The sequence below is a fragment of the Oncorhynchus masou genome, chromosome 6 (genome assembly GCF_036934945.1).
Source record: "Oncorhynchus masou masou isolate Uvic2021 chromosome 6, UVic_Omas_1.1, whole genome shotgun sequence".
Classification (NCBI taxonomy): domain Eukaryota; kingdom Metazoa; phylum Chordata; class Actinopteri; order Salmoniformes; family Salmonidae; genus Oncorhynchus; species Oncorhynchus masou.
In genome coordinates, this window is record NC_088217.1 from 75,782,100 (window position 1) to 75,803,705 (window position 21,606).

Sequence of the window (21,606 nt, forward strand, 5' to 3'; positions counted from 1 at the left end):
TGCAGTGTAAGGAAGGAGGTTTTCCCCATGACCTGTGGCTGGGTGTGAGTGCTGACAATCTGTCTGTGTATAAGAGAGGGGAACCCAAACCTCTGCAGACGTTCCAGTATGAGCAGATCACCTTCTTTGGAGCTCCACAACCCTGCACCTACCAGATCACTGTCGACGGCAACGACTTGTTCTTCCACACTCCATTGGTAAACACACACATATTTTGAAACACACACATGCTTACTCTGAAACACACACACACACACACTTACACACATACACACACGCATGTATCAGACAGTCACAACAAAAACAACCGTACACAATGGAAGAATAATTTGTAAGTCGCTCTGGATAAGAGCGTCTGCTAAATGACTTAAATGTATGTAAATAAATCAGGAATATACTGCACACTGCACAAACACAAACACTGATGTAATCTAACTCTTTCTCTCTCCCACTCTCTCTTTCTTTCTCTCCCCCTCTCTCTCTTGCTCTCTCTCCTCTCTCCCTCTCTCTACCTCTCTGGTGTGTTCCTTGTTCTCTTTCTCTCTCTACCTCTCCCTCTGTCTCCATCCCTCTCTCTCTCTCTCTCTCTCTCTCTCTCTCTCAGGTGATGGAGATTGCTAAGATCATGAAAGCCTACATCAACATGATGGTGAAGAAACGCTGCAGCATCATGTCTGTCTCCAGCGTCGCCAGCGCCTTCGTCAGGTGATCAACCAGCAGCCAATCAGGGCCCTCTATTCAACAGCACAGACCTATCAGAGTGAGGCAGGAAGTGGATACAATCCACAGATTGCGGACAGCGAGGGATCTAAAATGGCATCCGATTTCACAAAGCGAAAAGGGGATGGACACTGCAGCTAACTATTCTAGACTTGGGAATTGGGTGGATTGGGTTAAATATCTGTTCGTTAACAATGAGCATGGAAAATGACCCATTTTGGGGAGGACAACTCCAGCACCACCAACCCCCAGTTACCCTGCATGTCACTGTCTTACAGACAGCAGGTCCAGCACATTCTAACTCAACCTTACTTCATCTAAATATCTCTTATTACTCCTTTTGTATCAATCTCTAATCTCTCTCTCTCTCTACTCTGTCATCCCTCTCTCTCTGTTCTCTCTGGACCAAACCCATACCAACGACAAGCACAATAGCCCAGACAAACCATACCACCCGTAAAGCTCCGTCGCCCCCTTCTCCACCCCAATAACAGACCCCCCCCGTCGCAGTCCCAACACACTGCCAGCTCGGAGAGATCAAATGAAGCCTGTTACTATTTCTATCTTCCTTCCTCTGTCTCTTACCCCTCTCCCCCATTTGATTAAACTCTCTTTTTCTCTGTCTGTGTGTCCCATTTCACCTCTCTTTACAGTTAAATGTTAATTTATTCTCTGTTGCTTGCTTGCTTCCTTTCCTCTCTCTTTCTCTCACTCACTCTCTCGTTCATCTGCTGTCGTCCGTGGTGACTGAGATAAAGGACTCACTGTGTTTTGTGTTTTCATCTCGGGGTCAAATGGAAAATCAGGTTCCTTCTTCATCAGACTGCACAGTACTTACTTCCTGTGTCAAAGGAAGTGACATGACATATGGTCAAAGGAAGTGACCTCACACAAACCCCCTCAAGAGAACCAGGGCTGGAGGCCCACCCAGGGCCTTCTCCCCGGGATCATCCTGACTCAGAGGCTCTTTCAAGGGGTAGCTGTCTGGCTCGGTCTGGGGGGGGAGGCTCCGTGGGTGTGGAGAGGTCTAGAGGAGAGAATGATGCTAAAGAGTGACAAAAGTCGACTACAAGATCAACCAAGGGAGATTGAGAGAGCTGTCTCCTGTAATATGTCGACTATGAACATCACATACAGTGCCAAACAAAGATATAAAACTGTATTTTTTTGTGAAGAATCAACAACAAGTGGGACACAATCATGAAGTGGAACGACATTTATTGGATATTTCAAACTTTTTTAACAAATCAAAAACTGAAAAATTGGGCGTGCAAAATTATTCAGCCCCCTTAAGTTAATACTTTGTAGCGCCACCTTTTGCTGCGATTACAGCTGTAAGTCGCTTGGGGTATGTCTCTATCAGTTTTGCACATCGAGAGACTGACATTTTTTCCCATTCCTCCTTGCAAAACAGCTCGAGCTCAGTGAGGTTGGATGGAGAGCATTTGTGAACAGAAGTTTTCAGTTCTTTCCACAGATTCTCGATTGGATTCAGGTCTGGACTTTGACTTGGCCATTCTAACACCTGGATATGTTTATTTTTGAACCATTCCATTGTAGATTTTGCTTTATGTTTTGTATCATTGTCTTGTTGGAAGACAAATCTCCGTCCCAGTCTCAGGTCTTTTGCAGACTCCATCAGGTTTTCTTCCAGAATGGTCCTGTATTTGGCACCATCCATCTTCCCATCAATTTTAACCATCTTCCCTGTCCCTGCTGAAGAAAAGCAGGCCCAAACAATGATGCTGCCACCACCATGTTTGACAGTGGGAATGGTGTGGTCAGGGTGATGAGCTGTGTTGCTTTTACGCCAAACATAACGTTTTGCATTGTTGCCAAAAAGTTCAATTTTGGTTTCATCTGACCAGAGCACCTTCTTCCACATGTTTGGTGTGTCTCCCAGGTGGCTTGTGGCAAACTTTAAACAACACTTTTTATGGATATCTTTAAGAAATGGCTTTCTTCTTGCCACTCTTCCATAAAGGCCAGATTTGTGCAATATACGACTGATTGTTGTCCTATGGACAGAGTCTCCCACCTCAGCTGTAGATCTCTGCAGTTCATCCAGAGTGATCATGGGCCTCTTGGCTGCATCTCTGATCAGTCTTCTCCTTGTATGAGCTGAAAGTTTAGAGGGACGGCCAGGTCTTGGTAGATTTGCAGTGGTCTGATACTCCTTCCATTTCAATATTATCGCTTGCACAGTGCTCCTTGGGATGTTTAAAGCTTGGGAAATCTTTTCGTATCCAAATCCGGCTTTAAACTTCTTCACAACAGTATCTCGGACCTGCCTGGTGTGTTCCTTGTTCTTCATGATGCTCTCTGCGCTTTTAACGGACCTCTGAGACTATCACAGTGCAGGTGCATTTATACGGAGACTTGATTACACACAGGTGGATTGTATTTATCATCATTAGTCATTTAAGTCAACATTGGATCATTCAGAGATCCTCACTGAACTTCTGGAGAGAGTTTGCTGCACTGAAAGTAAAGGGGCTGAATAATTTTGCACGCCCAATTTTTCAGTTTTTGATTTGTTAAAAAAGTTTGAAATATCCAATAAATGTTGTTCCACTTCATGATTGTGTCCCACTTGTTGTTGATTCTTCACAAAAAAATACAGTTTTATATCTTTATGTTTGAAGCCTGAAATGTGGCAAAAGGTCGCAAAGTTCAAGGGGGCCGAATACTTTCGCAAGGCACTGTATGTAACATATTCATGTCCAACCTACACAAACACACATACACTAATCAAACATTTAGCGTTCTTGTATATCGCACCTCATAGGAACCCTACATAGATTTTGGTGGTCACTGTACTGTATGTATATAAATATCATTATAAATGCCATTTGATTAATTTATTGTATGTGTAAACTAAATGCGAAGGAACAGAGATATTCACTGCTGTATGTCTAATATGCCAACGCACCCTTATTCACTAGCAGTGCCATCTGACTAAATCACAGATATATAGAGGGGTTTCACTTCTTGATGTAGAATGGGTAGAGTTCAGTCGCGGCGGCCATATTGGTAGGGAGGTTTGGGATGGTTGCCTACATGCGTTTTTCTGTGCTCTAGTGAAATGTAGCCTCCGTATCATCCGTCTGGCTCACGTTTCCATATCGGTGGGTACTTTAAAAAAACACGAGGAATCTAGTCTTGTCTTCTCTACCCATTCTGCTTCTACGCTATGTGACTGTTCTCCAGTTCATGTGTGAATAGAACCGGTTTCAAGTCATTGTGACTAGTGTACTGTACGTTCCCAGTGTCTCCCCTCCTGCAGTGCTGTGTTTGGAATGCTAACGTGAGCGTGTGTATCTGTGTCATAATGCAAGTGACTAACTAACTACCCCACCGGGGGAAGAAGGGAACCATATGAAGAAAAGAAAGAAAGTGTGTTGTTGACTAATAACAGTATTATGTATCTGGGTAACCTTTATAAGATAATGGTGTTGTGATTGTGATTTTAAATGGGGAAGAGTTTGGGAATGGTGGAAGGGAGGGAGAGGGTGGAGGATGGGGTATTTGTTTGTTAGAATTATTGCAGAGGGAGGGAGGGGATATGGTATTCTGTTAAAGAAGAGAAGTTCACACATTGAGGAGGTATGCATCTTGGAAATAGGAATAGTTGGAATATGAGAATTCTGGGAACATGGGAATTGTGTTTGTTTCTGACTGTGTGTTGTCACTGCTTGTGGGCCTAAGCCCACTGGAGAACCAGTCTATAGAATCAGAATGACTGGAAAGGACATTCCAACTCAAAACATTACATCCTGTGTTCCACTGGACCATTTGGAATGACTGAAAAATCCTATTTTTGCAGGCCAGTGGAGCCTACATGAATACATGTTTCTGGCAGACAGGTTGGAATGTCAATTATCATCAAATCCAGTCAAATTCGGGAACTGTGTCCTATCGAGTTATTCTCTTTCTATGGCCCTGCCTCTCACACTGCTAGTACACAGAGTAAGACGAAGTTGCCTCTTGACACTGATCTAAGGCAGTAGAAGCTGCTGAGGCGAAGAAGGCTCATAATAATGGCTGGAACTGAGCAAAAGGAATAGCATTAAACACATGGAAACCATGTGTTTGATGTATTTGATACCACTCCATTGATTTTGCTCCATTACCACATGCCCGTCCTCCCCAATTAAGGTGCCACCAACCTCCTGTGATTGAAGGTCAGTTTTGCATTTCACACCCAAATGGTAAGGGTAAGCTGATCCGAGATCTGTGTCTATGAGCAACCTCTATACCGGGGTCCTTTTCCAGCCGCAGGCGGCCAGAGCAGGCCCTGGCTGTAATCTGTCATGGTTCATATTAATTATTATCATTATATATTGAAACATTGTGATTGTTTTGAGAGAAAACCGAGAAAGAGATAGAAAATAGTTGTTGTTCTTTTTTTTATTTGTAACTGGCTTTACAAACTTATGCTTTAATAAATTATCGGAAATTGTCCAGTCTTCTCTTCTATACACGCACGCGAACACAGAGCCTGGTTGTTATATTTCCGCTTGGGTGACCACATAATGATCCATATGTAAAATACACAAATGCGGGACAACGGAATGTTTTTGCGGGCCAGTGCAGCCTACATGAATACATGTTTCTGGCAGACAGTTCGAAATGTCAGTTATCATCAAATGAATAGGAAGTCTGACTGAAATACGCAACAAATCTAACTTTGTTGGTAAATGAGTGGTGTTTTAATTTGTTGGTAAAATACGGGACATCAGACAAACCGCCAACATTGGGGTCTGTCCAGCAATCTGGGACACGTGGTCGCCCTAATTCCACCTGTCATTGGTTGGGCGCGCTCCGGGAGGAAGAAGGACAGACCTTTACGCCTCAACAGCACTTCAAGGGTTTCTTTTCCTCAAACGGGTTGCCTCAATTTCTCCCTGTTGTTACTGAAATAAGACAACTTTTTCAACTCAAGAGTAGTGCCATACACGACGGGATATTTTACTGTCAGAGTTTGGATTTTAAAGTTTCAATAAATGATGGATTTAAGGAGTTTGGTTGGCCTACCTGCTGTTCTGCTACTCTTCGGTGTAGTCGCTGTGTTCGCGCAAACTGCCGCACCTCGGATAGGTGAGTCAGTGACACTTATTTTGTTGTTTTTCTTAACCATTGATTTATTGTCGCTTATAGATTATTTTGATGTATATGACAACATATTATAGTTGATTATGTTTGCTCTAGTTAGTCTATGACATTAATCACCGAAAATACAGCTGGTAGTGGAGTACCCTCAAACCAGAATTTCCCCGATTTCACGTTGTAGCATATTTCACAATGACTTTGACTTTAGGTAAAACACAAAATGACAATGCTTGTTTTCAGTTCCTTTTTATAATTATGTAATTTAGACTTCCATCAACCTTAACATGTAGATTATTATATTCAGATAATGGCTCATTAATTGCAAGTGGCTTGGTACATTGGTAACATATTTGGCCTATTCACTGTTAGGGAGTTGGCTCTCGCTTTCTGCTAAATGCTCGTGTAACTGAAACCTTTAAGCAGGAACGTTGGAGTGTTTTCAGTTCCTTCTCAGACACATTTCAGTAGCTATAATCGTGACTGACTGGCCCATTTAACTGTTAAGTGTTTGGGTGAAACCAGGTGAAGTGTCCAAAGAGACACCTGTTCCCTGTCTTGGAAGAATCCTTCGGCCTTTTAGCCCCATAGAAACCAGACTACCAGGCGTCCCATTCTTATCTGGAGCCATAGAACTAACAGAATGTACACAAACAATTCTGTGGAATCATACAGTCAAACAACAAATGGAAATATCTACAGTAGGCCTGGTCTTACTGCAGGTGAGAAGGCTTTATTACTGCTTCTAACTGCAGTTGTTTCGTGTGTTATGAACTACTGATCTAATGTTTGTTTTTTTCCTCAATCAACCTATTTTCTCTCCCTCCCTCTCTCAGTGTGTGAGACTAAGAATGGAACAAGCTGTGAGGAATGTCTAAAGATTGTGACGGTGAGTCTGGGATTATTCTGGCACGTGAGTCAGGCACACTTTGGGTTTCCTGGTCCTGATTCCATCACTATACCTCCTGCTCATTGGTCTAACAGGGTCACATGTGTTCTGGTCCAGTTTACTTCGCTATACCTCTTGCTCATGGGAATAACAGGGTCACAAATGTTTTCTGTTGCACATGAATCAGCATATCAGCTCCACCCTCCACACCTGTCAGACAGGTTGGGGGACAAACTGAATACACACCTCTCTGCCCTCATTTCTCTCTCTGCATCCCTCCATCCTTGGCATTGTGAACTCTATCCCTGCCATTCCTGAAACCCCTACTCATTCATAGTCCACATATATTTACATTAAGTTTGACTTGTGTGTGTTTGTGTCACAGTGCCTGTGGTGTCAGAAGACTAAGATGTGTATCACGTACCCAGTCAAAACCATCCTCCCGCCGCACGCCCTCTGTCCCCTCAACGATGCACGCTGGGGACGCTGCTGGGGTAAGAAACACACACACACACACTTCTGCTGGAGTAGGAACTAATGTTGATTGTGTGTGTGTCAGTGAACTTCCAGTCATTGATCATCGCCATGGCGGTGGTGGGTGGAGTCATTATCATCGCCTTCCTGGTCTGCCTCTTCTGCTGCTGCAAGTGTGAACACATCGGGTATAGTGCTTATAACACACACACTCACACGTCATTGATTTGTGTCGTCTGTTTCCAAAACACATCTCGGTTTGGGATGATATATATTATTATTTTTATTTTTTATCGTTGACTTGCTTGAGTGTATTTATATCCAGTTTCAGCTAAATCTACTGGCACCCATATGCACTTTTCTTAGATAAGTCTCTATTTCTTATTTGTTTATTCAGATCCCCATTAGCTTTTGCCAAAGCAGAAGCGTTTCTTCCTGAGGTCCACAAAACATGACAAGTAACGAAACAGTGATAGACAAAAACAGTAACACAAATTTAAAATAGAAAGATATACAAACAATACAACAGCAAAATAATAAACAATACAACTAAAACATGATGTATGTGTGTGTGTCCCCTTCTAAAATAAGTAACAAATAAAAACATCTGGTCTTCACACCTTATTAGATTTTCAACATTGCAGAACCAATTGTATTTTTGTAAACTTAAGTTGACAATTTTAATTTAGAAAATGAAGGCAAATGGCATGGACTAAATGATTGGCACTCCGGAGCTAATACTTGGTTGCACAGCCTTTGTCCAAGGTAACTGCAGACAAACACGTCTTGTAGCCATCAATGATGTAACCCACTGTTCAGCAGAAAACTGCTCTAAATCTTCTATGTTTGAGGGTTACCCCCCTCAACTGATGTTTTCAGATCTCTCCGTAGGTTTTGGATGTGGTTCAAATCTGCACTCTTGGCTTGCCACTCCGGAACATTCCAGCATCTCTTCTTGAACCATTCCTGTGTGTTTTTTCATGTTTGGGGTTGTTGTCCTGCTGGAAGATACACAACATTCAGTGGAGACCCATTTTTTGGACACTGGGTTGAACAAAACACCTGATAATCTGCTGATTTCATGATGCCTTGCACCCCTTCAAGGCCACCGGGACCAGAGGCAGCAGAGCAACCCCACAGCATGATCAAATCTCCCACATGTCAGACAAGAGTCCAGAACTGAATCACATCCAAAACCTATGGCGAGATTAGTAGTTGGAAGGAACCCCTCAAACATTTAAGTATTGGAACAATTTGCTGCTGAAAAGTGGGCCAAATGCCAGTAGAAAGTTACAGCAAACTCATTGATTGCTTCAAGAAGCGTTTGTCTGCAGTTATCTTGGCCAAGGTCTGTCCAACCATGTACTAGCTCCAGGGAGCCAATTTAGGAGCTGCCATTTGTCTTTATTTTCTTAATAAAAATTCTCAACTTAGGTTTGCAAAAATTAAATTGTCTCTGCAATGTCGAAAATCCAATATCAATGTTTTTTAAAATTTCTATTTATTTTAAATGAAATAGGGAATAATTTAGTGCAAGGGTGCCTATATATTTGGCCTCAACTGTGTAGCTTGTGTTTGCTTTGCCGTGGTCAACTAAAGTGTGTAATTCTTCACACACATACACGCACTGACCTACCCCATGGAATGACCTCCAGGCACATGTATAAGTACTTATCCGCCCGTGTGTGTGTGTGTGTGTGTGTCAGGTCTACGAGGTTCGATGCCAAGATGGAGAGACGGACCAATAAGATGAAGGGAAAACAGGAAGAGAGGTAAGATGTCATCATGGCACACAAACATCTGCGTATTTGTCTATCTATGTGAAGAAATGTACAATTAAAGAAAGTGTTTTGTTATTCTAAGTGTCAGTATTTACGTGTGTGTGTGTGTGTTCAGCTGACATACAACAAATTCCTCAGGGAGATATGGTAAACGTTACCCAGTTACCCTGTGTGTGCTGTATTTGACCTTAGTGTGTCTCTGACAATGTGACTGCGATCAGAACAATGCCCCAAGTTTCTTTTGTTAGTTCCATATCAGTTACAGCCAGAGTGACACAAAAGCATTACTGGAACAAACCTTTACATACGTCACAGCTAAGCTAACCGCCCAAACCGGTTTGTGCTCTACCTGGCTGGTCTGAAAGGTTGTGCAGTCCTCTTAAAATACGAAGTGTGTGTCTAACCAGCTGCTTGTCTTTGTGTTAACAGAAAGGCAGAGATGAAGATGAGGCATGAGGAAATCAGAACGAAATATGGTACGACTTGAGATACACGCACACAAACACAAATGCCACTCCTGTCATGTTTCCCCATTCCTGTCTGTGGAAAAGCACCATCACTACTCTGATGGAATTTAAAATGAAAGATGATCTCGAACTCCTGATGGAATTTAAAATGAAAGATGATCTCAAACTCCTGATGGAATTTAAAATGAAAGGTGATCTCAAACTCCTGCTTTCTCGTTCTCTCGCTCTCTTTCTTCCAGGTCTCAGTGGGTCCAACCCGTACTCCAAGTTCTCCTGAGCTGATATTTGGACACTGTACTATCAACTGCCTTCCTTCTCTTTACAGCTGACCTTTCAAAACCCCCCCCCATTAATCATAAAAAGTCTTAGGTGTTTTTAAAGGATTTGTATAATTTCAGACCGTAAAATTGTGCACATCTCTTATTTCGTATGTTATGTCCTGCAAAAAAATATATTTCCTGCAATTCGTATGATGTAACAAATTCCAATTTGTACAATATGTTCCGATTTTGTAAGTTCTTAAAATCCCGTTCAATATCTTTAACCGTTTTGAGGGGAATACATGAAACTGGCCTTAGATCAAAGTTTTGGGACAACCTGATATACAACATTATCTTCCCATGTAACACAGGTCATTAAACATTGTGTTGAATGTAATGAACAAAGTCTTCTACGAATACTTAGCTAGAACAAGTTCTGCGCTGCTTGGTGAGTGGTGCAGTGCAGAACATGTCTTGCAGTGCAGACTGTGAGGGCAGTGGAGAGGTGCAGTAGCCTTAAATGTACCTTATATACCTTCTGTGACTACTACTGTATTATAAACTCATAATGATGATGGTACTTGAGGGTTACTACTTGGTTGTATGAGATCTTGCCTATGCTCTACTTGAATGAGAAGATGCACTCCAGGAAAGTTGACCTTTTTCTATGTATATTTATCTGATGGTGAACTGAATCAGAAATGTGTCCAGTGCACGCACACCTGTACTCCATCAAACAATAAACTTGTATAGATGTATTGTTTTTCTAATTTTAACCAGAATTGTCCTTAATGAAGCACTATGCAGAAATTCCTCTGCCATTTCCTGCTTGCTAAATTATTAATAGTTCACCTTATTTCAGTTTGTGACAAAACAAGCAAGAAAGTCATTGTACCATCTAAACAGCTGTGAAATATATTTTCCATACGGTAAGCATAGATCTGCTTCTTAAACTTGTTTTCAAAGAGTCACAGATCTATAACTCACATTTGTATGTGAATTTGGTCAGGTCGCCCAAAAAGTTACATATTGCAGCTTTAAATAGGAGGCTATTCAGAAGAGTTGAATGCTCAGAATTGCAGATAGAAATGTACCCTACCATATAGAATGTACACACCTTGTAAAATGACGAATGTCAGATCTAAGTAATATTTTTCTACCGGTGACAGCTTTCTCATTTACAGACACCAGCTACTTCAGTTAGAATATTGTCAGGCCAAATTAATCAACGTTTTATTAATGTCTAATTGTGTAATAAACTACCCTTTGTCTGTTGATTGAACAAATATATTTTTAGTCAAATAAACTTTCCACTATGTAAGACTTGTCTCTTTGGATCTTATCAACTCCTAGCTCCTACAATAACCTCTACCTCATAGTGAGAAACCTACAACAACCATATCAGACCAGTGATCGTAACCTCAACAATAGTAGAGATGTGAATAAACAGGAATTCCTGCAGTTCTGACTCAAACCTTAATTCTTAATCTCAATATACTATTTTTTATCAAGGATACGTGTACTCTTTATTCAAGCATTTTCTATGACCAGAGCCACAGAGAGATAATGTTTTTCTGGAATGTAAACCCAGGCCTCGATCCCTACCCAGTCCAATCCTTCCCTTTTCTCCGTTAAGAGAGAAATGACATGTTGAGTTGGAGCGCCCCCGACTGGTCATCAAAAGCCATTCCCCCACTCTCAGTTTGCTTCTGTAATGAATACACCCCATTTCTCTATCCATTGTGATGAAGATGGAAGATTTGGCTTGATATAATTTGTATTTTACAACATTATTGTGGTACTCCCTGTACATAGCCATGTTAAAAAATGGTCAGAGACTCCAGTCAACCAAGTCATAGAATGTTTTCTCTGATACCGCACGGCAAGCTGTACCGGAACGCCAAGTTTAGGACCAAAAGGCTCCTTAACAGCTTCTACCTCCAAGCCGCAAGACTGCTGAACAATTAATCAAATGGCCACCGGACTATTTACATTGACACTCCCTCCCTCCAGTTGTTTTTACTCTGCTGCTACTCGCTGTTTATTATCTATGCATAGTCACTTCACCCCTACCAACATGTACAAATTACCTCGACGAACCTGTACCCCCGCACGTTGACTCGGTACCGCCCTGTATATAGCCCAGTTATTGTTCTTTTTTGTGTTACTTTTTATTTGTTTACTTTAGTTTATTTGGTAAATCTATTCTTAACTCTTCTTGAACTGCACTGTTGGTTAAGGACTTGTAAGTATTGTAGTCTACACCTGTTCTTTACGAAGCATGTGACAAATACAATTTGATCTGAGTGTAATGTGTGTATTTATTTGAGATTAACCAAGGGCCACACTCAGCCCTGCCTTTGGCGGGTTCTTAATGTCGCGTGGCCGATTATTTGGTTGAATTACGCATCCCCGTCCCAGAGAGAATATGTCACGTGTTTCCACGAAAGCCAATCAGTGTCTGCGGAACGAGAGACCAAAGCGCGTTCCCGTGTTTGCGGAGGAGAAGAGCATATAGCTTAAAGAGGTGCAAACGAAAACACAAAAATTGCATTTTAACCAGCAAATCCTTTAAAGAAAACCCATCAAAATGTCGGAGGAGAAACCAAAGGTAAGGCTAGCCGTCTATCAGCATGTGGTGGGTATTTAAGGTGATTAGAACAGTCTAATGTCAAATAGCGCCTGAAATATGCAATAAAAAATGGCCCGGTTTGCACGTTTGTCTGAATCGGCGCACTGTTTGTTTCGTAGTTAAATGAATGGAGTGCTGCCTCCGGATACGATATTTAAGTTTATCAGATATAAAAACTATTAGAGATGTTATACGAAATATTTCGACCAGATAATAGAATTGTTGTAACAACTAACACTTACATTTCGAAGTTGAATACACCGATACCGTTTGCGGGTTTTTCTTTGTGGAAGCCATACCATGCTAGCAGCTAGCTAGCTAAACGCCGCAAGGCAAGCGGCACAAAATGTGACACAATTTGGAAGCCGTATTCGAGTGATTTAGATGCATTCGTCGGCATCCACTTATTGAAATGGCTAAATAACCTAGTTATTGCACTGTTTATCTTTTAGGCCAGTAAACACGCATGGCGTTGGCCAGGCGCCGGTAAGACCAGGTAAAGCTAGCTTGATCATAAGTGGTCTGTACGAAATGGTTCCTAACCACTGATTGATAGTGTTTGGATATAATTTGTTTTCGATTTGAGGCACTAGGAGAAGCTTAACGTGGATTTTGCTGTGGATAACGCCTGGGTCTAGTAGCTGGCTGCCTCAGTCACAGCCTACAGGTTCCGCGCATTCACCAGACCCAGTTCTACCCACAAGCAATCCTAATTCACTGGGCAAGAACACTACCTACCCTATGTCCAGATCTTACCAGAGACATATGAGGCCTAACAGTGGTTGCACAACTCATCAATTGTTTGGCTCTCCAAGACCGAAGCATTGAAGACTGAAAAACTACATTGTTAATCTTTTAATTGCTGTTTGGTTGTGTTTCAGGAGGGCGTGAAGACTGAGAACGACCACATTAACTTAAAGGTAGCCGGTCAGGACGGCTCTGTGGTTCAGTTCAAAATCAAGAGGCACACTCCGCTCAGCAAACTGATGAAGGCCTACTGCGAACGTCAGGTTAGCACAGTAGCCAATCAGACACCTTGCCCTCCTACCTGCTGCCTCAATGGTGAAGACTGGAGCAGGGGCACACTGAACATTGCTCATAGAAATATTGTCAATAGAGCTGACCTGATTCCTAATACTGTAGGAATATGTCCCATGTATTTCTAATGTGTCCTCTCTCTCCTGCAGGGGCTCTCGATAAGGCAGATCAGGTTCAGGTTTGACGGACAGCCAATCAACGAGACGGACACACCTTCACAGGTACACTGCAGACAACTGGCAGCTCTCTATTCTCTCTAAACACCCTCTACTCACTATTTTATCTCATTCTTAATCACTCTAAAGCACAGCTTCTCTGGCGCCATTATCTTGTCTCAACTAAAGCACACCTGCTCCCAATTAACTTGATTACTTTCTCACAGGACTTCCCACTCACAGAATCTCCCCTCTCATGGAATCACTCTTTACTAGATCCCTCTCTCGTTCCATCTCACACATGTTAATTCTCTCTCTTTAGCTGGAGATGGAGGATGAAGACACCATAGATGTTTTCCAACAGCAGACAGGCGGCCTCTGCTAATCCCCTCCCGTTACAGTGATTGACATATCCAAACCACGCCCACTGCTCCTCTTCAGCTTCTGTGTTCCATTGTTGTTTTTTAAATATGTCTGTCTCGGTTTTGTCCTGAGGGGAGTGGGATGAACTTGCCCCCTAAACACTGATTTAAGGTCAGTTATTAGTTTACCCCATATTGGATGAGGTTAATATTAGGACACAATGAGCTGATCCTAGATCTGTGGTAAGGGGCAACTTCTACTTTGAGGCTTCCCCATCGTCTGTTTCCTTGTTCTTATTTTAAAATATGTCTGGCGCAGTTTTGGGTGGGGGTGCTCCCCTCAAATGTCTGTCTTAGTCAACATTGATCTCTTCAACAGTCTTGGACAGCTTCTGCGTCTTTCCAATGCTAAGAATCATGGGTTTTGATTTAGAAACAACTCCCTACACCTAAGCTACTTGTGTAGTGTTTTGTATTTATCCAACACCTCAAATCTACAAAGGCCTAGGGGTTAGGCATGGCTTCTGGACCCTTCCAATGGTTTGACATGGGGGGGGGGGGCAAGTTTTTTTATGAGGGTGGAAACCAAGGGTGCATCTCAAGTCTTGTGTTGCCTCCTTCATTTGGCACCAATGTGAACATTCAGGCTAAGGTGGATGCTGACCATGGAATAAGCTTTCACCTGTCCAGTTCTTTAGTGTCAGTTTTACAAGAATGAAGGAGAGGAGACCCATTGTCACAAGGAAGCTACTTGTACTATTGAGATGCACCCCTAGTTTTTTAGAGGGCAGTCAAAAGGGAATATTCCCTGATTCCATATGGGGTTTTTTGTTGTTCAGTGGTCAGTTCTTATAGCAACCCTGTCAGTGACTCTTCTTTTGGGTGGGGTTTTAAGGTGGGAAGGAGAAGTCATCCTTAAACACTGATACGGGGTCAGATAATTTGCATCCCCGTAATGGTTAATGTTTTGGGGGTTCCGGTTTTCTGATCCTAGAACTGTGGTTAGGGGCTACGTCTACTTGGAGCATAAGGGGAGGGGCAGTTAAGTTCTTTACCCACATGTTTTGTCATGGTATTAGTTTGGTTTCTCTACTGATTTGTACATTGTTTGGCGTCTTTTACTACTGTAAACAATAAATATAGTTTGGTACTCAGGCTCCCTGTCCAGCTCCTCCTTTAAATTTGTGTCAGATAGAAAACGGTCTTATTCAGTGGACTACCAATTACACATGCGAATCATGAATTATATCTTCAATGTATTGTCTATAGTCGTGTATGTTCTACCTATTGTGTATATGTTAGGCCCTGTCCAGCAGTATTTCACAGTATGGTCACAAATGTTTTCTTAGCTGCATAAAGAGACCGGCAGGGGGTGCTACTGTTTATTGTAAATCTCCTCTGAAATCCACTACACTCCCTTGAATAAGCTGCTGTGTTCTCAAAGGACTAGATGAACACATTTAAAAAGTGATGTACATTCGAATTCATTTTTACCACTTTGAACTTGTATTTTGGGATTCCTCTGTAAATGTCATCCTTGCGGAGGAGAATAATTAAATGTATTTGCGTTTGTTTCTTCTTGATAACCTTTGACCTTTTTCAAAAGGAGGAGAGGACCGAGGAGTTAGCAAAACCAATTAAATCTCCCTGTTTTTATTACACCTCTGCCTGCGGTCAGCCATCTGTCAGGATGTTAGATCACTCTGTGATTGGCTGATGCAGTCAGATTAAGCACAGTCGATTGATAGCCTGATGGGATAGAGATACGAGAAGGGAGAAAGTTATATCATGATCCTGTCAGATCCTGTAGCCTTGAATATAAATGGCTAGGAGAAACACTAGACTAGTCTCTATAGGACACGTCCTCCTGCCCAGTATCCACCAAAACACACAAACCTGCTCTTGAAGAAAAGGCAAAACAGCAGTAAAAGGTGTAGAACAGAGAGTGAACACCCCTCCTTTCTCTCCCTGATCTGTATCAGAATAGCTATTTGAAGCCTGGGCATGGCTGAAATACACGCGTACATGCACATTGCTCCACCCTCCCGGGTCTGCACCTGGGAGTTGTACCTAATTCCCCTCTACAATTTGTATTACATTTTCTCAATGTAATATTTGCAAATCTGTTATGAAAGCATGTGTCTTGTGTAAATAAACTCACCAAAAGAACACAATGCATAGTCATCCACTCAGCTACTACAATAATAAAGGTCTTAATAACAGGGATCTTGGTTAATATGGTAATAGCTTAGCTGGTATCAAGCACTCTTGGTGGAGCAGAGATCACAGGTGGTATGCATGTTTTCAAATGTATTTATTTTCCTTCTAAAAATGACTACTTCAACTCTTTATGGTGTTTATCTAATGCAAAGGTTTTTGTAGTACAGCTCCTTATTTCTGTATCTAAACCCATACAACTTCATCTTGCTCTCTCTCTTTCTCACACTCTCAGAAGAGTATGTGAGCGATACAGCTGGCTTCCGTTCTACTCTGAAATGGTTGACAGACTGGTTAGTGATTTGCATGGGCCTGGTATATAAGAGAAGGGGCTGGACCACACAGAACTGACTCATTCGGAGCCTGCCTGTCTGCCTCGGCTGAAGTCAGATGATGTAGAGTAGTTTAGATCCAAGCTTTACTTTGTCATCTGGACTCTGTCTGTTGGAAGATTATTTTTTCTACAGATACTCTCTAAGGACCATCTCTAGACACACCTCACACACAAAAGTACACGCTACCCCACACATACTCACACACACACACACGTGTTGGAGATGAGCATCAATTGGCGTTCGGATCAGTCACAGTGCTTTCGATTGGCTGGAGCAAGCTGTTATGTCATCTCTGATGCTGCTGTTGCCTCTGCTGCTGTTCCTCAGGTTAAGGGTCATCAACTCAGCTGCAGAGACATGGAGACCATGCAGAGGTACATTCTATTAAATGTGCTATGAAAATATCTGCGTGGGTGTTGTAACCTATCCAGGGACACATTTGATTGTGACACATAACACTACTTCCAGTCAGATAGCGGCTCTCTCAGGTTATACTGTAGAGTGGCATTAAACACACCACTATTTCTTTCTCTTGTTTGCATGCAGTAGGGATGCTAGTTCAAATAGTAACTCCTTACATTTTCCCTGACACCCAAAAGTACTGAATGCTTAGCAGTACAAGAAAATGGTCCAATTCACACACTTATCAAGAGAACACGTGGTCATCCCTACTGCCTCTGATCTGACAGACTCACTAAACACAAATGCATCTTTTGTCAATTATGTCTGTGTTGGAGTGTGCCCCTGTTTTTCCGTACATTTTAAAAACAAGAAAATGGTGGTGTCTGCTTCACTTAATGTAAGAAATGTGATACTTATGTATAATTTAGCAGTTACATTTAGAACCAAATACTTTTAGACTTTTACTCAAGTATTATTTTACTAGGTGACTTACTTTTACTTGAGTCACTTTCTATGAATGTGTCTATACTTTTACTGAAGTACGACAACTGAGTAATTTTTCCACCACTGTGAGTTTGTGTGTTTGTGTATGCGTGTGTAAGACAAATAGCAGTCGTGTGTAAGACAAATAGCAGTCGTGTGTGTGAGTGTTTGGCGTGTTTAACTTGATTTTCCAAAACTTTGATGCAAATCACTCATGCACAGATAACTCTTCTACACATAGATAATTCTTCTACACGTATGTACAGATCATGCCAATAACCTACCAGACATTTCCCAGCCATCCAGTAAACTCTGACTAACCTTACCTGATATAATGAATACTCAAGAAACTACAACACACGATCTTGCTGCTCTCACCACCTAAAGCAGTTAACCATTCTTTAGGAAATGCTAACTATCTCTCTCTCTCTCTCACTCCCCTTCCCTTTCTTCCTCACTTTCTCACTCTTTCTCTATTTTTTTCTTGCTTTCTCTGTTTCTTTCTCTCTCTCCGTAGACCTGCTCCCCCTAGACCTTCTGTCCCGTGTTCTCCCCAGGGCAGGGGTGAGGGGGGTAACGAGGGGGGGTGCATCTGATCCAGTCTGGGGGTGTGAGGGGTGTCCGTCTGTCCCGTTCTCACCCTTCCCTGGACTTCCTGTTCACCCAGCACCTCGTCAACTGTCACCTCTTCCCCAGAGAGTTCTCCATCGTCACCACCCTGAAGGTCAGCCTCGTCGCCCCTAAGGTAAGGGCCAGGGGTTCGAAACACCTGCGGTAGCATTACAGCAGGAAGTGACATCATCGATGACGTGGGGAAGGTTCAGTGAATTTTTTTATATTGCCTCTTCCCACTGTGTGATGGTTACCACATTTCATTTACTCCATTCCAGACATTATTGTGAGCCGTCCTCCCCTTAGCAGCCTCCTGTGATGAGTTGCAATTCTAGTAACTGGGGCGGCAGGGTTGCCTGGTGGTTAGAGCGTTGGACGAGTAACCGAAAGGTTTCAAGTTGATATCCCCGAGCTGTGTACAAATCTATACAAACAAAATCTATACAAAAAAAAAAAAAATATATATATATATATATATACTCATCATTAACACGATTTGTGTTTTGATGAACTTGAACATGATATGGATGTGTGCAGGTGGCAGGGATACGAGGGGTTTGTTCCCATTCATCGGCTTCCCATCATCGGATGCAGGGACTAAGAATTCTTTACTTCCGGAGAGGGTTCCTGTCTGATCTTCTCCAGCGCCACAGCACCTCTCTCCAAAGTCCTCCGTCTGAAAACACACTGACACGTGACACAATATCATTGGAAATCAGGGACAACAGTGAGAAACATACAAAATGAAATCTCAGCTGATGTAATAATGAATGTTACATTATGTTGTTGTACTGGGCGACATTTGCAGAGAAAGAGAAAGTATTAGTAGATACACATTTTTGTGCATAAGTACTGCATATAACTTTAACATTAGTCACATTTGTTGCCTATCATTTTGTGAAAATTATTTATTGAGGTAGTCTGGTAGCCTATGATAACTACTAGCAAACTAATTCGAACTTCTAACTACTGGATGCAGAGTGAAAGAGAGTGATCTGGCTCGAGGTATTTTAGTGGTTTGTGACTCACCGACACCGTCCCCGGTTAGAGGGGAATAAAACTGCCCAAGAGTTAACACACAGGAACTGTAAACACACTGAGGAAGATGAACATGGGGATGAAAAGTGGGAAGGGTAGTTGAATGGTAATAGTTCTGTTGAAGGAAATGAATATACTGTACATACGATAACACAAGAGCATAATAACAGTAATAAAGGTATGTATACATGGCATATAATCCCTGAACATGTTTATAGGTTACAAGCTATACATAATGCAACAACAACTAACTATTAAGAACAATACCAACACCATCCCACAAGTCCAGAGATATGAGTGAGTCCAGTTGTTGATCAGCAGAGACAGATGTTGCTCTCTGCCGCTGCTTGAGGGAGACTGCACGTATTGTGTGACCTGTAGTGTCAAGAGGATGGGTAGATGTCCTGCCCCCTAGTAACCTCCCTAGCAACCTATCAAGGCACAGGTCAGAGGCAGGTTTACGGTTCCCCCTAGACTCTCAGGCTCTGGTTGTGGTGGATGGGGAGGGGAGTTTGCTCAGGGTTGTGAGGTGCTAACAGTCACCGACAGGGAATTCTTAACACAGAGACAAAAATGCTATCCATGAGTTCATCTGACCCTGGGGAAGTAGACAAATGGCTTCATTGCCAAAATCCCAAAGTATCCCTTTAAAATGTGTGGCTTGTGTCAGTGCTTTTACACAAAAACTGAACAGGTGGTTAAAAGACCAGCAGGTTTGTAGCCACATATGAACCTTCTTTAAGAATACCAGCAGAAAATACATCACATTTCAGTTCAGAGTTATCTGTTGTGTGTGTTTGAGACATCCACTGGATGACAGACAAGCCATGTCATAAAAACTACAAGAGGCTTGATGCTCTTGCAAAATCGAAGAGGAGACTTGGTGGACATGTAGTTTATTCAGCCGAGGTGCCAACCTGTGATTTCAAAACGACACTACAACTACCACAATGCCCCACTCTACCCTTTGGACATTATGGCTGCGCACTGTTCATCAATGGTGTTTTTATTTACGTTTTTTCGTGTTTTCTCTTATTTAAAACAGAGGAATGTAGACAGAGTTTGGTTTCGAGTATAACTTAACAAAAAAGCATCAGGATATTTCTGGAGTTAAAGCTCTATTTGCGTCAGGAACGCTGAAACACGTTTTGCTTGATAGCTAACGAGTCAGATAGCCAGGTAGGATAGTTGTCTGTCACCGGTCCGAATTTAGCTGTTGTAAACTCGGTTCACACTAAATTAACTCGTGTTGTAAAGGCAATGATTGTATAGCTTGTTTGTTAACCACTACAATAATTGCTTTTACTCGAGCACAATACGGGAACACACTATTTTTCTATTCATAGCTATGTTTACCCCTGTAAAGTCGTCTTATTTCAGAGTCAGTCCCACTACTATCAACAGAGAGCTAGGCAAGACCAAGATGAGATAGCAAGAGGAGTCATTGGTTAGCTAGCTACGCGATCGTGAACACAATTAGACATTCAATTCAGTCCCCAGAAGGTGCGTTTCACAGGAAAGAGAAACACAGACGCATGCCCAGCCATGTTTGGGAGTCTTTTCGAGGAAGAGGGGGAGGGATATTCTCTGGCTCCCTCCGGAGGTAGAGTTGTAAAGGGGGAAGGGGAGCCACCTCCACCCCGGGGAAGAGTGAACCTCAGTGGGATTAAAAACCAGGGAGGGACGTGCTACCTCAACTCCCTGCTCCAGACCCTGCTCTTCACCCCGGAGTTCAGAGGTGAGAGGTCAAGTCAGGTCACTTGGTGTTCTGTCTTTGGTTCATACTGTATTTGAAATACTGTGTGTGTGTGTGTGTGTGTGTGTGTGTGTGTGTGTGTGTGTGTGTGTGTGTGTGTGTGTGTGTGTAGCGGAGCTGTTCAGTCTGGGTCCAAAGGAATTGGGCTGCCTGGAGGACAAAGACAAACCAGAGGCCAAGGTAAAGAACCAACCGTGGGAGTGTGTGTGTTCCTCACTGTGTGCATGTCTTTATTTGTATTGGTGTGTTTGAGTAGTACATTAACTCTGTCTCTCAGGTCAGGGTTATTCCATTGGAGCTCCAGAGGCTGTTTGCTCGTCTACTCTTGGTGGACCAACAGAGTGCTTCTACTACTGATCTCACTGACAGCTTCGGATGGAACAACAGCGAGGTAGTGTGTGTGAACACGAGCATGTGAACGAGCGCGTGTATGAATGGCGGTGTGTGTGACGCAGGGACTAAACTAGAGAATGAGGCTTGCTTTATATAATGCTACATCGCTTTCTCCTACAGTATTTTGCTTACCACTTTCTCTCATCTCTCTCCCGTAGGAGAGCAGGCAACATGATGTGCAGGAGTTGAACAGGATTCTGTTCAGTGCCCTAGAGCACTCCCTAGTGGACACCAGCGGCAGTGCGTTCATCCAGCGCCTCTACCATGGCACCACTGTCAACAGCATTCTCTGCAAAGAGTGTGGCAACATCAGCCAGAGACAGGTTTTTATTTATTTAACCTTTATTGAACTAGGCAAGTCAGTTAAGGACAAATTATTATTCATAATGATGACCTACCAAAAGGCAAAGAAAAGGTCTCCTGCGGGGACGGGGGATTAAAAATATAGGACAAAACACACATCACGACAAGAGAGGCAACACT

General features: G+C 42.5%; 4 protein-coding genes across 4 annotated transcripts in view; all 4 read left to right on the forward strand.

Moving 5' to 3' along the window:
* The window catches only part of LOC135542636 (unconventional myosin-X-like), a 70,164-nt gene extending 68,227 nt beyond the window's left edge, over positions 1 to 1,937 (forward strand). The window contains 2 exon segments of the mRNA XM_064969742.1: positions 6 to 197; positions 605 to 1,937. Of these exon segments, the coding sequence (XP_064825814.1) occupies positions 6 to 197; positions 605 to 709 (297 nt within the window). The 3' untranslated portion in view covers positions 710 to 1,937.
* A 3,612-nt stretch (positions 1,938 to 5,549) lies between these two features.
* Positions 5,550 to 11,021, forward strand: LOC135542637 (pituitary tumor-transforming gene 1 protein-interacting protein-like). Its single transcript, XM_064969743.1, has 7 exons — positions 5,550 to 5,820; positions 6,666 to 6,718; positions 7,104 to 7,212; positions 7,278 to 7,380; positions 8,899 to 8,964; positions 9,403 to 9,449; positions 9,680 to 11,021. Exons 1-7 carry the CDS (start codon positions 5,727 to 5,729, stop codon positions 9,715 to 9,717), a joined length of 510 nt encoding a protein of 169 aa, XP_064825815.1. The 5' UTR covers positions 5,550 to 5,726; the 3' UTR covers positions 9,718 to 11,021.
* A 1,151-nt stretch (positions 11,022 to 12,172) lies between these two features.
* Positions 12,173 to 15,042, forward strand: LOC135542638 (small ubiquitin-related modifier 3). The gene is made up of 4 exons (XM_064969744.1): positions 12,173 to 12,311; positions 13,214 to 13,342; positions 13,520 to 13,591; positions 13,848 to 15,042. Exons 1-4 carry the CDS (start codon positions 12,291 to 12,293, stop codon positions 13,908 to 13,910), a joined length of 285 nt encoding a protein of 94 aa, XP_064825816.1. The 5' UTR covers positions 12,173 to 12,290; the 3' UTR covers positions 13,911 to 15,042.
* A 4,890-nt stretch (positions 15,043 to 19,932) lies between these two features.
* LOC135542640 (ubiquitin carboxyl-terminal hydrolase 40-like) overlaps positions 19,933 to 21,606 on the forward strand; it is a 40,950-nt gene continuing 39,276 nt past the window's right edge. Inside the window, exons 1-4 of the mRNA XM_064969745.1 lie at positions 19,933 to 20,712; positions 20,843 to 20,910; positions 21,008 to 21,121; positions 21,282 to 21,446. Coding sequence (XP_064825817.1) covers positions 20,520 to 20,712; positions 20,843 to 20,910; positions 21,008 to 21,121; positions 21,282 to 21,446 — 540 coding nt within the window. The 5' untranslated portion in view covers positions 19,933 to 20,519. The remainder of the gene's footprint in view (positions 20,713 to 20,842; positions 20,911 to 21,007; positions 21,122 to 21,281; positions 21,447 to 21,606) is intronic.

Bases quoted from the DNA above. Each gene is read 5' to 3' on its own strand.
- LOC135542637 (XM_064969743.1), top strand. From the start codon at position 5,727: ATGATGGATTTAAGGAGTTTGGTTGGCCTACCTGCTGTTCTGCTACTC. The intron at 6,719-7,103 runs GTGAGTCTGGGA...TTTGTGTCACAG, and splicing joins AATGTCTAAAGATTGTGACG to TGCCTGTGGTGTCAGAAGAC. The intron at 8,965-9,402 runs GTAAGATGTCAT...TTGTGTTAACAG, and splicing joins AAGGGAAAACAGGAAGAGAG to AAAGGCAGAGATGAAGATGA.
- LOC135542638 (XM_064969744.1), top strand. From the start codon at position 12,291: ATGTCGGAGGAGAAACCAAAG. The intron at 12,312-13,213 runs GTAAGGCTAGCC...GTTGTGTTTCAG, and splicing joins TGTCGGAGGAGAAACCAAAG to GAGGGCGTGAAGACTGAGAA. The intron at 13,343-13,519 runs GTTAGCACAGTA...TCTCTCCTGCAG, and splicing joins AGGCCTACTGCGAACGTCAG to GGGCTCTCGATAAGGCAGAT.